Source organism: Ursus maritimus, unplaced genomic scaffold, assembly GCF_017311325.1.
Source record: "Ursus maritimus isolate PB19 unplaced genomic scaffold, ASM1731132v1 scaffold_22, whole genome shotgun sequence".
Lineage (NCBI taxonomy): Eukaryota > Metazoa > Chordata > Mammalia > Carnivora > Ursidae > Ursus > Ursus maritimus.
This window is the reverse complement of record NW_024424675.1, coordinates 36,758,311-36,774,767: the sequence shown is the minus strand read 5'-3', so window position 1 is coordinate 36,774,767 and position 16,457 is coordinate 36,758,311. Positions and strand designations below refer to the sequence as shown.

The following is a 16,457-nucleotide window of genomic DNA, read 5'->3' as shown; positions in this document are numbered from 1 at the left end:
TTCAGCAAATGGTGGTTAATGGAAACATGCATTACAGCTGCCCAATCGGATAAATTATGAAATTTATTTATATTTCACCATTTAAAAGCCAGAACATAACAAATTTCACTTTCTGGAAAGTCATCTTATTAGAAATACATGAAGTGCACTTAATACAAGGAAATCGGTTTCTTGGTACCACCAGTGAAATGGACACATTCTCATCCGTTCCCTCAAATGAAGGCTTTGTCAAATTTCCCTCCAAACTTAAACCTCTCAATTCAGGGAGGTCAGAGTGAACTTTTTCCAGAAATAACAGTGAAGACACAGACCTTAACATTTGGGCCCTCCCAAGCAACATCACAACAGAAAAAATTATTTTGCCCCCAAAGGGCTCTGTCTTTGCTGGTTAATAGGCATCAGCAGCCCCTACCTGCAGAGGGAGAGGCCCACAACAGCAGTACACACAGGCCGAAAGCATGCTGTCACTTGCAACCTCAGCCACTAACCAGATAAACTTTCCATGCTCAGTGTACAGAGGTCTGACATGGAAAAGGGAACCTAAAGCCACATGCCTTTTGGTCAATCAGAGGTTCTGCTCCTACAGATTAGACTCACAGCTCTTAGCCTTGTATTTATTAATACTCGTGAAACATGGTGAACTTCACGTTTCTTGAGCTGTTAACAAAGCAAGCTTCCAGTAGACAGTTTCCATCAACAAGTGCTCACAGGAGACATGTTTGCCTTCTGAACAGTGCGTCTTATCACACAGAGACAGCAGGCTGTGATACTAGACTTCCTCTAACCTCTGCTTTAGAAGGCAGGTTTCACACGCTGATTTACACGAGGAAACCAGTTTCGTAAGGAAACCATTTGTGATAGAAAGGCAACACTCAGTTTAATCTAAGTTACCAAATAAAAGATAAAATAACTATAGTATCGACTAGAGTCCCTAAACCTCTTCCTTCTTACTCATTTGAGGACTCGTTCTCGTGCTTCGAGGACAAGAATGTAAGCAGGCTCCCAAACAGAGAGGTAAACAGGATTCAGTCATTTGAAAATACGACATTAATTTGAAAATCAGAACCAAAAACCTATGGCCCTCACACTGCTCTTAGCTGACCCTCCTCCCCACTTATGGATAAATGGAGTTTAACTTTCCTAACCTAGAAACACTTATTCTCACTAAAAATATACGGTTACACCTTATCCTAAAAAGGCACCATGCAGGCATTGAAGACTGAACCAGTTAATTCTAAGGGTGTGCAGGAGTGGTAGGAAAACATCACTAATCAAAACTTCCAGCATCAGATCATGCTAAACCCAGACAGGCCTTTTGACATGTTTCCCAGGAGGTAAACTCCAGCTTCTGGCAGCTCCTGCTGAGGACCAACAAACAGGAAGGAGCTCCTGCAGCGATCGGATACGCTCCTGCCAGAGCACACACCCCTCATGGACAAGGACAGGAGATGCTGGTCTCATTTGTGCTATTCATGACCCAGAAAAGGTGCTGGCTGGCTCAGAGGACCTGAGAGGTGAACACTAGAGGGGAGGAACAAGTGTGAAACAAGGATAGGTGGAGAAGCAGGGTTCTCCTCCAGAAGAGGAAGCAGAAGCTCCAGGAAGTAGCTGAGGAGCAATCAAAGACCAGACATGTGACAGAATGAACAATAGGAAAGACCCCAAAGGAAAGGACGGCTCTGACCTGGAAACCTCTTTCCCTGTCAGAAGTGACCCTATCCTAACACCACAGCTCACTTCCAGGTCTGTTGTACATTTAAAGTGTATAAGTCACATGTTTCACGCCTAACACAACAATGGAAGCTCTGGAACAGGAGACGGACAGCAGAGACTGCTCACTGATCGATGATGGAGCGCTGCAACACCTGATTCATCATGTCCTCTTCATCAACATCGTAATCCTATGGGCGAAACACAGACACTCGGCCTCAGCACCAGTTACAGCCGCAAAGACTCACGTTCAGTAGAAGCGGGACAGCCTGGGGATGATGGGCTCTGGAGGTGACTGCCCCAGGACCGATCCCGGCTCCAGGGTGCGATGCCAGCCACGTAACCAGGGGCAAACTGCTTGATCTCTCTGTACCTCTGCTGCCTCATCCTGACAATGAAAATACTGATGGCTCCCTCAGACAGGACTACGAGGACCAGAGGGCACCTGCGTGGGTTGGGGCACACACCAAGTGCTCAAACGGGAGTACACGCCAGTCAAACTTGCCCTTTTAATTCAATAAGGCCAAATTATTTACCTGGGTAGAACTTGGGAATCTAATTCCTCCTCACAGCACTAACGAAAAGGACAGTTATTTTGAAGCCTGAACCTCAGACACTCTCTTAGACTGAGAATAAATATTCTTATGACAACTTGGGAAAGAATCATGCTTTCCTTCTCAGGTCCTGAAACACAGACGTTAAAACTGAATACTACCCTAAAATCCTCACGACATAGATCTATAAACAAATGGTTTACTTCAAGCAGTTGGCCAAATTTATCTATTACTATTGTGCCAAAACAATACTGGGTCCCTTCGAAACCGCTCAGCTCTAGGGAAAGGACACAAACCGGATGAACACCTCTGGCGAGTGGACGTGTTTTGTTTGACCTGAAGTGCTTTCAGAAATATGTGATACTTCTATGACATTCTGCCTTTCCAGCTTCTTGGGGTTGCGGTAGGTGGAGAGATGGGCAGTATTATCCCTGGATCTCCATACGATAACCATCGGCCGGAGCTGATGGCAGCATAACACGGGTTGGATACCGTCCAGCTTGCAAATCCTCATAAGGACCACTGCCATTACGTGCCTGGTCCCCATGAGAGTCTGAGCTTTGGGATCCTAAGCCAGGTTCTAGAACAGGTAAAAACTACACATACCAAAAAAAGTGGGAAAAACTTTTGGGAAAAAACCCAGGCAGCAAGCTTTCACTATGTTTCACTGCAGATGACTGGTCAGTTCACCTTCTTAAATACCACACAGCAAAGGCTCTGGCCACTCACCAGGTTCACGTGTATGGACCACACAGCCGCTGTTCCAGGGAGCCCATCACATCAGTGACAAAACTCAACAATGGGACCCACAGTTCTCTAGGTAAGAGAAGGGAGATCCTTGTGCTGTTCCCCCAGAGGAAGGATCAGGGCCCGGGCTCCAGACTCACCACGAAAGTGTCATAAGAAAACTGGTGCCGGCGCTGGATGTGCTCTATGAAGTTGGCGCTGCGGTAGTTGGGGTCTCCCCAGGGCATTGAGGCACATATCGGGCAAACCTTTCAACAAAGAAGCACAGTCTTAGGCACCTGACATTTGAGCTGACCTTAGCCCTCTGTGGCCTGTATCTGGCCTTTCTTCCAGGGTAGTTTTCCTGACACACCGGTTTAGGGCCTGGCCACTCCTTCATATGCACATTTGTATCCCAGAAAACACTGTCAGCCTCCTCCTCAGGTCAAATGACAGGTGAGAGCGCATGAAGGCTTTGGCCGTAATACCACCCTTTTCTGACCTCCTACTGTGCCCAGGATGTGTGTCAGCCCAGTAGGGGCCTAGACTCTGGCCGTCTAACCCAGCACACAAAATGATCCAAAAGCACAAAGAAAACTGAGGAAATGACAGATGAACCATACCCCGAGAAGTAAAACACAGCCGTCTGTGCTATTTTTACAAAGTCAATGCCGCTCAGATGAGAGGGCTGAGGCTGAAAAGCCCTCATGTAAGAAGCTGATTTGGGCTTTGAAGACTGGGAGGTATCTGGAAGGACAAAGAGAACATGAAAGGGTGCTCCAGAAGACAGGCATAGAGGAGAGGCCAGGGGGCGGCAGTACTGGCCAACAGCCAGGCGATCAGTCCGGCTAGAACGGAAAATTCAGAGACGGACAGAGAGGAGATGGGCTGGGGGGAGCAGCAGGCCTAAGTGGTCGGCTTGGAAATGGAACCCCCTCATTTACAGGGAAGATAGGGTGACAAAGGGGGTTGGCAAGAGATCAGTCAGAAATGGTGAAAGACTCCTTGGTGGAAGGAGCTGGGCTGGCAGCTATAGCTGTGGGGCTGGAACATGGGTCAGGTTCAGAGACTGAAGAGGTGATGGCTTCCAACGGGAAGGGCTGAAACATTAACAGTTAAGGAGTCTGTAGATGGAGAAGGGACAGAACAGAGGGCCAACAGCTGAATGAAGAGACGCTTCAACAGAGACAAAACTACCAGAGGGATCTGAGGAAGCCAAAAGAGGGGGAAAAAAAAGAGAAAATTAGGTTGCAGTACCAGAAACCACAGAATACTCTAGCACTATCAAATTTACGAATGCACTTAACCTTTAACCAAATTAACCCGGATCTAAGACTGTGTTTTATAAACATAAATAAACACAGGCAAAGATGTGTTAAAAATCTATGGCTGCGTTTTAAAACTTAGCATGCAACATAATTTCCAACCTACAGAAAAGCAGGTAATACTTTGATGACCCATCCCTTATCCCCAACACCCAGATTTTAGTTTGGCACACTTATTTTGGCAAAAAATGAGGCATACTGTAAGACACAGTATCTCACCCTTAACTGTTTCAGTACAGTCCTCATAATAGGTACTTCCCTTCACATATCCACTACTACTATCCCACCTATCAATCAACAATAATTCCTAAGTAGCATTTCATATCCAGTCCTTACTCTAATTTCCTGATATAGTCTGAGACCAACCTTGATGTTCATCAATAAGGGACCAACTCAACTGTGGCACAGAAGTAATGGGAAACTGTGAAGCTCATTACAAAAAGCAGATACACATGTCGGATGTGGGGCAGATGCCAAGAACACTGATTCAGTGTGTAGAATGTGCTGTCATTTGCATAAAAAGGGGGACATACAAGAATCTCCTAAGGACATCTGAAAACTACACACGTCTTTGGATTACGTGATTTTGCATTTTTCCACACACAGCTGAGCACTACTGACATGCCAATGAGCACAACAGAGAACCGTTTCTGATGTTCTGATGCGAAAACTGGTTTAGGAGCCAGGACACCAGGTTCCAGTACTGTCTCTGCCGCTAACTAGCTCTACAATGTAGTCAATCCGCTTAACTTGGATGGCACACAAATTTCTTCATTTATTCCCTTCTAAAAACTGCAGGGCAGGATGGTGGTAGGAAATGAATTCCAGTCCCTACATTTTACTTAACATCCATTATCATTCTCATAATTACCAAAAGAGTTAAGCTTATCTGGCAAAATTTTTTTTTTTTTTTTTTTTTTAAGATTTATTTATTTGACTGAGAGGGAGCCAGCCAGTGAGAGAGGGAACACAAGCAGGGGGAGTGGGAGAGGAAGAAGCAGGCTCCCAGCGGAGGAGCCTGATGTGGGGCTCGATCCCAGAACGCCGGGACCATGCCCCGAGCCAAAGGCAGATGCCCAACGACTGAGCCACCCAGGCGCCCCTATCTGGCAAACTTTAAAACAGAAAATGTGTAGTGGGGGCAGGTGGGTGGTGTTTGTGTGTCTCTGCACACTTGCTCTTTCAATGAGTGATCAGTTATTAAGAATCACAACTAAAACATCTTGAAGAAAGAGCTGAAACCTTGGGCTTGGGTGTTTTTTGCAGAACATAACTCTCATCTTGCCTACTGTAGCCCAAGAATGCATACTATGCAGCTACTCCGGAATCACAGAAAAACAGCAGCTTCGATGCGCATTTCAGGTTGGCATCTGCCTACAGAAATTTCAATAGTCATCTATGTAATAAAAATAAAATGTTAGAAAGACAAATATTAAAATCAAATGGTGAGGCTGTTTATTTTTGAGAATAATCCATTTTCTGTGAGTGATCTCGTGAAAGGCGGGCAGGCCACCATGTTGTGGTGTTTTTAGATTGGGTTTACTTTTATTTATTTATTTTTTTAAAAGATTTTATTTATTTATTCGACAGAGAGAGAGACAGCCAGCGAGAGAGGGAACACAAGCAGGGGGAGTGGGAGAGGAAGAAGCAGGCTCATAGCAGAAGAACCTGATGTGGGGCTCGATCCTGGAACACCGGGATCACGCCCTGAGCCAAAGGCAGACGCTTAACCGCTGTGCCACCCAGGCGCCCCGGGTTTACTTCTATTAAACAAAAATGGCAAATGATAACATAATGCATTTATCATATCCCAGAAATAGAATAAAATGCAAGAATATAAAGAAATACTGGGAACTAATGGTATAGAAGGGAGCCGGAAAACTAGGGGGCGGGGCCAGAGAGACACTTTTTACACCATGAACTGACTACATACAAAGAAAACCATTAAAAAAAATGCAAACACCGGGTGCTCGGTGGCTCAGGCAGTTAAGCATCTGCCTTTGGCTCAGGTCACGATCCCAGGGTCCTGGGATCAAGCCCCACATCAGGCTCCCTGCTCAGCAGAGAACCTGCTTCTCCTTCTCCCTCTGCTGCTCCCCCTGTTTGTGCGTGCACTCTGTCAAATAAATAAAATCTTTTTTTAAAAAATTACAAAGAGGTGGCAAAAAGCAAGGACTCAAGAAGTCAGCTTGGGACCATGGAGAACATGACGTCAGCCGGGGTGGAAGGTGAATCTGGAGGGGAAAAAGAAAAGGGTTCGAAGACACAGCAACACCTGGAAAACGACAAGCTTGAGGGAAAAGATCAACTGAACACTATCTAGAGAGAGCACAGATCGAACATTCCTCCCACCAATGAGCCAGGAAAGATGGGCATGTCTGAAGGAAAATAAGAGTGAGGCGTGGGTAGACAGCAAAGCTAAGGGAAGAAAAGACAAGACTCGGGATGGCGTAAGCCACAGGAGCAGAGAAGTCTTACTTTGAGCTGGGCCCTATGGTCAGTCCTCTGCATGGGTCTGAGGACACAGGCAGAGTCAGACTTGGAAAGGAGCCTTTTCCTCAACACAAAATGGAATGATAAGGACAAGGAACAAGGGCTGCAAATTCAAGTGCTCACAGAGACCAGATGAGTAAGGCACACGAGCAAAGGAGGACAGGTGTAAGCCCATCCCATCTAGAGGGGCTGCAGCTACTCTAGGCCAGTTGGCTCTGAACTTCCAGTTTCTCAAACGTAAAGTAGCAAGACTGAGAAATCATCTGGTTTTTAAAGGTTAAAAGGGAAATTAAAATGTGTGTAGGCCAGACGTACCCCACAGACTGCCAGTCTGTGACCTCAGAGGTAGATCAGAGAGCTCCTGAGACAGAAGGAGGGAGAGAGAAGAAAAGAATTCACACCTGATACTCTGAACTCAGTTAAAAGCAGGATTTAGTGTTACCTGGAAAGAACGAGGATGGTTCATGCCAGGAACTTAATGCAAAGAGAGTCCCCAGAACAGCCACCAGAGAGTGCACATGCCTAGCAGCAACAGGGCCTGGCTGAAAATGACTTACAGTGAGCCAAGCTGGCCAAGTTCCCTAGTGAAGGGAGTTGGGAAAAACAGACACGTGGGAATTTATCTGTCAAATCTGTCACAGCACAACGGTAGGAGCTCAGGGAGCCCAGTGTAAAAAGCGGCTGTATTGACCAGAATGTGGACTTGGTAAGGAGTTCAATAAAGTCAAGAGAAGATCTAAGGTATTCTCAAACAGGCCAGCTGTATCTTGAAATTTGCAAAAAGATAAAATAAAATAAAGAATGCCACAAGGCCTAACCCTACTCACAAAAGCTCATGCAAATACTAACGTCCATGCACCACCTTTTAAGGCAAGGGAGCTGAAGTGTGCCCATAAAACTAGGTTAGGTATACAGCTCAAGAGGGCAGTCTGAGATAAATGGGAAAATTGAAACAAAACTATGGAGGAGGTTGTATCAAGACCGAGCCTGTAAATGACATTAAGAGGGAAGAGGGTACCTGGCTGGCTCAGTCAGTGGACTGTGTGATTTTTGATCTCAGGGTTTTGAGTTCAAGCTCCACGTTGGGCACAGAGCTACTTGGGGGATAATTAAAAAAAAAAAAAGAGGAAAGGGTGATACTGCTGACATGGGCCATATCCCAAACATTAAAACAAAACTATATGCCAGTCTGTGATACTTAAATGTCAAAAGACTGATAAGTACTTTCCTAATAATTTCATGCACATTCTCTTTCCCCATAGCTACAAACTACTCTAAAAAGGAAAACAGTAGCTTTACAGAGGACAAACCTCATGGACAACAAGGGATCCAACTTAACATTACCAACAACGGGGCCAACAGACATCACGTGACCCCTGCGGTGGCACCCGGAGGACAGATCGCTATGGAATGATGAAGAATCAAACAAACACAAATTGAAGGACATCTTACAAAACAACTGGCCTGTCCTCTTTAAAAATGTCAAGGTAATTAAAGGCAAAGAAAAGCTGAGCACTAGAGACCTGACAACTGCATGTAACACAAAGATCCAGGATTTGGGAGCAGAAGGATATTGCTGTGAAGGATATTACAATTACTAAAATTTCAAGGGGGCGCCTGGGTGGCTCAGTCATTAAGTGTCAGCCTTCAGTTCAGGGTGTGATCCCAGGGTCCTGGGATCGAGCCCTACATCAGGCTCCCTGCTCCACTGGGAGCCTGCTTCTTCCTCTCCCTCTCCCCCCGCTTGTGTTCCCTCTCTCGCTGGCTGTCTCTGTCAAATCAATAAATAAAATATTTAAAAAATAAAATAAAATAAAGTAAAATAAAATAAAATAAAATTTCAGGGTATTCCACTTCTTTTTTTTTTTTTTAAGTAATCTCTATGGCCAACGTGGGGCTCAAACTCACAACCCTGAGAATAGGAGTCACATGCTCTACCGACTGAGCCAGCCAGGCGCCCCTACAATTGTTAAAATTTAAACATGAATTCTCTGTTAGATATTAAATTGTGTCAATGTTACATTTCCTGAGTGTGACAAACACAAAAAATGTGATTTTGTAAGAAAATGTTCTTGTTCTTAGGAGATACATGCTGAAGTGAGTAGGAGCAAAAAGCCAAGCTATCTGTAACTTATTACTGAATGGTTAGCAAAAAATATGTACAGATAGAGTATCGTTAAGCAAATATGGTAAAATGTCATCAATCTATGAATCTAGGCAAAGGGTACACAGGAGTTCACTGTACGAATCTGAATTCGGTTAATTTTTCTGTAAGTCTGACTTTTTTTCATAAAAAGGAAAACAACAAAACCCCATTCCTCTTACCACAGATTTGGTATCCGTGCTATGGGATAACTTGCAGTGTTCCACTAGCCCTTCTTGATCAAAGTTCTTCTCGGGACAGTAAGGGCAAGGAAAGGTGTAACGGTTTGGGACATTCCTGGAAGATGAACGGCAGGAAAAAAAGAAGAAACCTCTGAGTACTTTTCCACACTCCAACCACTGTATCCTCCAAAAAAGAAGCAAAGTTCAATGTGTTATGACAGGGATTGTGACAATCACTTCAGAATCAGGTCAAGTGTTGAAAATAACATTAACAACAGAGCCAATACTCGAAGTGAGCATCAGAGTCCTTCACACCCCACCCCCAAAACAAAAACAGACATCAGGTGTAGCCAGATTAACAATTATACCTCCACTTTCCCAAACTCCTACAACTAAACCCTTGAACATGCGAAGTGTCCACTGTCTTCATAGCAAAAGCTGACCTCTGCCTAAGGGAGTGTTTTGAGTCATTTACCTTGGCTGAAGAGAGGCATCCTTGGTGGTGGCCTTCACACCTTCCATGATGTAATTCTGGTATTTGGAACAGGTAGCCACGTGGGCCCGGATCTTGGATAGGAAAAACTTGGACAGGAAGAATCAGAGCCCACAAGTTAGTCAGGGCCGACATAGTCCCAAAGAAAGGTCAAGATGAAAACCAGACCTGTACCACCCTGGCAAACAATCTCACCAGACTCCTAGCTATGCTGACGGGGGCTGAAAGCACGTTTGCTGCAGGGTTTTTGTTAATACCAAGGCTGATGTCTGACCTGACCAACCCAGGATGTCTGCTTCCACTCAGAGTAACTCTTCTAGAGGTTTGCTTTTATTCAAGGTATGCTCTCTGCTCACATACTCCAAAACCAGGGAAGGTTTAAAAATTTTCCACATAGCATTTAAACTAGTCTCCTCACAGCAAGCCAAGAACCACATTTCATTATGCACAGCAGTAAAAAGTAATCATTTGAGTAAAAGAGATAAAGACCAGCAATTCTAGTTAAAGTACAGAATGCCAGACTGTGATAAATGTGATAAACTCAGAAATCTGAGTTCTATTTCTCCTATAAAATCTAGTCTTTGCAAGATGGAAAGAGAAAGAAAACCTAGAGGACAGTGGTTCATCGCAGGTGTTCTAAAAGGAAAGAAAAAGTATAAGGAACAAAGAGGAGGTAAAGGGAAGAAAACATTTTTGGAGGTACAGTACACTTGGAAATACAATCCCATCACTAATCTTTAAAAATGGGGAAAAATCAGAAGTATAAGGAAAAAAAACAAAAAACCTATCATGCATGCATAAAGATAAAGTAACGGGTAATTTCGTTTCAATATCCTGAGTTTCGAAATTAAAGGAAACCACAAGAAAAAAAAGAAAGCTTCGTTATTTGAGCTCCCGCTTACCATAATGCTCCTTTCTGTCTTACCTCCAGCTAAAGAACTTGACTTCAAGGTACCAACCAAAGAGCTCCCCGTTAAAAGGGATAGGAAATAGCCCTATTCAGAATGATAACTACTTTGTACCCCTAGTGCTAAATCACTCTGAAAGGAAAGAGATAAGGTAAGTCATTAAGTGAAAAATTTTTTTCAAAAGTGAGAAAAAGCTCTAGAATTATAATATGCTCCTAATTTGTGAAATTCCTACGTCTGTGTTTGTAAAAACCTTACATTTGTGTTTGTCAAAGGGCAGAAAATGTTTTGCCCTTCTAAATTAAACCACTTTTAAAGAGGTAATCTCTGGAGTGGGGAACAAGCCTACATTATTTTGTAATGTTTGTACAGTCCGAAATTAACAAAATCATGATTTCAAAACCTATAAGGCTGTGTATCTCTTGGAAAATAAGACAATGATATTTCTCCTTTGTAATTGTAACAGATGGTAAAATAAATACACTTGATTCTAACATGAGAAGGCAAAAGAGCATGGTGCATTTCAAATATTAGGTATTGCTCTTATAATCACATAACTTCATAATGACCTTTATGTCATGATTCCTATTAAGTAGTAAAAAGTTCAAATATTTTTTATATCCATAACGATATAGATTGTAACATTTCCCCTCAAACTCACAGCAGCAGGTAACTTTTTTGAGATGATCTTATTTTATATTTAAAAAATTAAGAAATAGCATCCTATCATTATCTTCTAATGGAAATTATCCATAATGCTTTGGAAAAGCGGCTCTTTCACAGGGAAAAACTGGGATAACTGACTTCTATGGTCTTCAAAGCTACAATACATAATACACTAAACCAACTCTTAAAAAAACAAAGCAAAACCAATACGGTCACTAAAATGAAACGGCACAGCCATTGCCACAGATAACTAGCATGCACACGTGCTGTTAGTCACCTAGTCATGCTCTAACGTCGGAAACAACGTGGCAACAGCTCTGCGTTTTACCCCCTCTCATCACAGAAAGACACTTGACTCTTCCATTTTACTTCCACATACATTTTTACGGCAGCCATGGCAAGAAGTCTCTGTGCTCTCAATCTGCCGCTCGAGCTCCGTGGCTCGGACGCCAGGTGCCAGAGCGCTGCGACACACCCCACAGACAGGCTTCTTCGGCTTCAGACATTCCTGCAGGCATGCAGAGCAAAAGCTAGAACAAGACATACAGAGAACCTGCGTCATGCATCGTGGAGACAAGACAACAAAAATGGATAAACTTTTAAAAAAAGACATCAGTGAGTAATGGATTATAAACATATTGCTCCCTATCAGTGATTGAAATACTGAGTCCTCCCAGGCCAGAAAGGGGGTGAGGGGCGTGTCCTGCCAAGAACACACAGGTCCACCAACAGAAACAAACACAAACTGTCTTGATACACGGTGAAAGGTGTTGTGGCGCAGTCTTCAAACCTTAGCACCTGCCACTGAGGGATCTTGGTGGGGTTTCCTGAGTCTCAGTTTCTCTTCTTTGAAATGGAGATGGTAGTAGCCACCTCTGGGATTACTGGGATGGAATATGCGTAGCAGACCCTCATTACAGTGTCAAGCACCACAAACAGGAGGTGCTATCCTTAGAGGTGAATGTAAAGCTCTATGAGAAGACAAAGATAAGACCACCTCACTGTGACCCAAGAAGGACAGGGCTGGTAAGACTTCAGAGGCAGCATTCACGAAAGAGCCTTTACAAGAAAGAGCTCAGCTGGCAGAGGAAGGTAAGAATATTCTAGGCACTTAGACTTAAAAATTCATGAGGCACCGAAGGCAATAAAAGTCTAACACCTTTCCTCATGAACAGCAGGAACCCAGATGTTTAAAGATATCAAGGCGAAGTCTGAGTTTTAGAAAAATAGCTGAGGTTAACATGGACAAGAGAGTTGTTGGTTTTCAAAATTTTTTTTAGGTGAGGAAAAGACAGGAGCCTTGAAGTAGAAATCAAACAGATGGCTAAGGCAAGGAATTCTGAGGGCCTGAGGCAACAGAGAATTAACTCAGGAAATGATTCAGAGTGGAGTCAGTAGTACTTGAGAACTTACTGAATTCGGAGAAGGAAAAGTCAAAGAAGGCCAAGTTTCTATCCTGAAACCTACGTAGGGAGTGCTGCTGAGATATGGTACACAGTAAGAAAGGACAGTAAGACATGAGAACAGCCTGGCTACATACCCGACCTGATAGGTTTAAGGCAAGATAACAAAACCTGCCAGGAAGAACTCAGGATGTATAATCAAAGCTAACCTGTGCATCTGACAAATTTTTACCGTCTCTAAGGATTTTCTTCCTCTTTGTCATAACACTGCCACACAAAATAGACCAGGTTGGGAGAAGGTGAGGGGGCTTAATGATTCACCACTGAGAGCATAGTGGAGAAGTAAACAAAATCCCTGTCTTCTTGATGCTTATATTCCAAAGTGGAGAAAAACACAAATGTTAATTTCTGAAGGAAATAAAACAAGGCAGAGATCAGCCAAGGTGGATCATACTGAGCTTCTGTAAGGAGGCGCTGAGCTGAGACCTAAAACTACGAGGAGACAGTCACACAGACCTGGACACAAAGAGTTCCACAAAGAAATGATATACCAAGTGCAAAGAGATTTTCAAAAAGCAGAAAGGGAGCCCTTTGGGACCATGATGGGTAGACACTGGGAGAGGGTAAGTGATTAGGTTGGAGAGGCAGACAGGGCCTGTGCGCATCATCTGTTGTAACTACTCTCAAAGGCAGATCACGAGAGGAACCCAAGAGAGCAGAGGGTCCCATAGAAACCAAGCCCAGCTGGAGGTTAAAGGCAGCTTCAAGCCTTCAAGCACACACCAGGACACAGCCCACTGACCAAATGTTCACGAGCCACTTTGTGCCCGAGTCATGCCCAACACGCAAGCCTGCTTTTAAACGGTCCCCGTATCTTGGGCTTTCTCAGTTTCCCCTTCCTATTTCACAGGCCTTGATCTAGTTCAGCTTTCTAAGTGCCCCATCCTTTCTGTTACAGTGCTATGTAAAAAGTCCCTTCACTTGGGCTCCCAGCCACCTGCCCTTCTCCAGCTGTATTCCACTAAACTGGAGGAACACAGTCATTCAGGGCTTAAAGTAAAGTTTTATAAAAACTCAATGCCCTAGCCAGCCAAAGCTACAATGATGCTGGGTTCTAAGCATAAAAGTTAGCAAAAATCTGCCACTAACCAGGCTGGGCAAAAAAGCACTTGGCTGGAGGCAAGGGGGGACTTGTGCTGCCCTCACAGAGGTGCATCCATCTGTCTTCAATCAGCACTGAACTGATGAACGTGTGGAACTAGTATGGTGAGTACAGAAAAGAGGTTTGAAACCCAGTACTGCCCCTTGACCTCTGACCTAGGAAAGGTTCACCCGGCTCAAGGAAATGACAACTTTTGTTGCTCTTCCGTTGGTAAATTGTGCTGGGCCAAGCCTCTTTATAAGTATTAATTGTGAATGAAATCCAATGAATTAATCCAAAATCAGGTAAAAAGGAGGGCTGATCCAAAAGGGAAAAGACTCAATGAGAACACTATCTAGCCTCCACCAAAAATTTCTACCTGATCGCTCCCAAACACACCAGTTTGATCCCTATAATACCCTCCCACTGCACGCTGAATCTTCTTTCACAACAGTTTGACCACCTGTTAGCCTGACTGATCATTGATTCAATGGATTGTAAACTTTGAGGGCAGAATCACCTTGTTTCTTACTGTGTTCCAAGAATCTGGCACATCATGGGCATACAAATATTTTAGTGTGTTGACTATAAGATTGGAAGATGGATGCTCAGACTGTGCGGGGCACTGGGGATACAGAGAGGGGCAACACTGATACGGTCACTGCCCTCGTGATCCCTAAGTTTGGCTCTATGCAAGGAAGAAGGAAGCGCCAGGAGTGAAACAGGGAAGTAATTTAAGTACGGATGGTGATAAGGGCGGTTGGTTAAACTGGGATTTCAAGTCTGGAAAGGATTTGGGGTAGCTGGCAGGGGAGAGGCACAAGGGGCAGGAAGAGCTCCAGGCTAACTGAACTGCAAGTGGGAACAGCCCAAAGCTAGAAAGAACTTGGAGTACTTGAAGAAGTAAAAAGCAGTCATTGTGGCTGGGGAGCCCTTGCCAGGTGCCAAATTATTCTCTGGGGTGGCAAGGAGACACCTGCAGTTCATTTGGGAAGAGTCAGACAATGGTGAGTCTGCCCTATGTGAGCCTTAGTCCCCTTACCTGAAAAATGGCTGTCAACCCTCTTCCCTGGCAATACTGCTGTAGGAATAAGAATACCTGAGGCCCAGCAGGTGCCTGTTGTGTCTAATCTCCAATAAAGGTGTCCTAAAACCAATGCCAAGATGATGCCCAAGTTAAGCACTGGGGAAGACCACTGAGGAAATGCCAACCCCCTGTAGCACATTTTCTACAGTTCTTTCAACTTGGGTGTTTGTGTGCTTAGATTCAAATCCCACCAACCTCAAGGCACCTACCCCAGCCCAAGGTCTGTACTGGTCATTTTCACACACATCTTTAGTCGTCATAACCAGTGTATTAGCAACATGCAGGCCCTGGAGGCTTAATTTCAAACAAAATGCACCAAACCTCGTACAGTAGGAATGCTAACAAGTGCTATCTGCAACTCCCAACCCCTTTCATAGTTAATGGCAGACTGGTGAGCACTATTATCAACACTTCCCTTTTGTTCTTTTAGTCTAGTTCAGCGTTTTTCCAACTTCAGTGCACGTTCGAATTACTTGGTAGAGCTGGATACATGACGCCGCCATACATACCATACTTTAGAAGCAATGCACAGACTATTCAAGGGAAACCGTGGCTGTCCAAGGTCCAAGGGCCCACTTTATTTTTTTAAGTGAACTCTACGCCCAGCGTGGGGCTCGAACTGACGACCCCAGGATCAAGAGTCACATGCTCTACTGAATGAGCCAGCGAGGCGCCCCACCAAGGGCCGACCTGAGAGCCTACCAAATCCCCAGCAGGGTGACTCCACTATCACGGGTGAGGAGGCTGACAGGCCGCCCGGAACACAGCAGGCGCTCAACAGACGGCGCGATACTTGGAAGTGAGCAGGGCGGAGAAAAGCGCCCCACCGACTTCCACCGGCCTTCAGGAGCCCCGGAGGGCCCCGGGAAGAGGACCCTCTAGCCCGGTCCTCGCGCTTCCGCCCCAGACCCTCCCCGCCCGGGCCGCACCCCTCCCAATCAGGCTCCTCAGGACCAGACCCCGGCTCGCCGCTTACACGTGACCGCAGGGCACTTGCACCGGCTTCTCGTACACCTCTAAACACACCGGACACGTGAAGCGGCCCAGCGGGTCCGCCTCCGCTGCGGGCCCAGCCAGCTGCGCACCACCCTCACGGTCCTGCTGTTGCGCCGCCATCTTGCTACCGCACACAGCGGCGCAACGGCGGCCGAGAAGGAGGAGCCCGGGGGGGCGGGGCCTAGGTCGCGGACCAGCGCGCGCGCCCGGGGCGGGGCTTGAGGCCAGCTGGGGCGGGGCAAGGGCGGGACCCTGGGCGGTGAGGGGAGCTCGGGGCGTGGCCTGTGGAAAGGGCGCGTGGATGGGGTGGGGCTTGTGGGTGGGCCACGCCTCCTGTTCCCCCTCTCCTTTTCCCCCACCCGCGACGGTTGGGCAGGAGGGCGAGGCAGAGGGAAATCTGGAAAATGTGGAAGTCAGATCCAGACACCTGCAGAATTGGAACAGGCTTTGCGTTTCAGCCACTGTTTCCTCAATTTAAATCATTACTATTACTTAATATTTCACCCCAAATCGAGTCTCCTTTGGTTTAAACTTAGGCAAACAAATTTCATTAAAAAGAATTGTTTTTAGGCAAACAAATTTTAAAGGAAGATCTGTCACTCCTGAGCTACGAATAGAAAATAATCATTT

The 16,457-nt window shown here is 45.3% G+C and overlaps 1 protein-coding gene and 1 non-coding gene across 2 annotated transcripts; both read right to left on the bottom strand.

Annotated features, from left to right (window-relative positions):
* Positions 1–45: 45 nt before the first annotated feature.
* RNF114 (ring finger protein 114) lies at positions 46–15,980 on the bottom strand. Its single transcript, XM_008698022.2, has 6 exons — positions 15,808–15,980; positions 11,580–11,730; positions 9,609–9,715; positions 9,134–9,248; positions 3,152–3,259; positions 46–1,901 (listed from the first exon to the last, which is right to left on the bottom strand). Exons 1-6 carry the CDS (start codon positions 15,945–15,947, stop codon positions 1,836–1,838), a joined length of 687 nt encoding a protein of 228 aa, XP_008696244.2. The 5' UTR covers positions 15,948–15,980; the 3' UTR covers positions 46–1,835.
* TRNAR-CCU lies at positions 8,692–8,764 on the bottom strand. Its single transcript has one exon. It is a non-coding gene; the product is annotated as a tRNA-Arg (tRNA).
* Positions 15,981–16,457: the final 477 nt, after the last annotated feature.

Excerpts from the sequence above, each read along its gene's own strand:
- RNF114 (XM_008698022.2), bottom strand. The coding sequence starts at position 15,947 with ATGGCGGCGCAACAGCAGGACCGTGAGGGTGGTGCGCAGCTGGCTGGG. Across the intron at positions 11,731-15,807 it reads CAAGTGCCCTGCGGTCACGT|CTTTTGCTCTGCATGCCTGC; the intron begins GTAAGCGGCGAG and ends GTCTTGTTCTAG. Across the intron at positions 3,260-9,133 it reads GCACGGATACCAAATCTGTG|GTTTGCCCGATATGTGCCTC; the intron begins GTAAGAGGAATG and ends CTTTGTTGAAAG.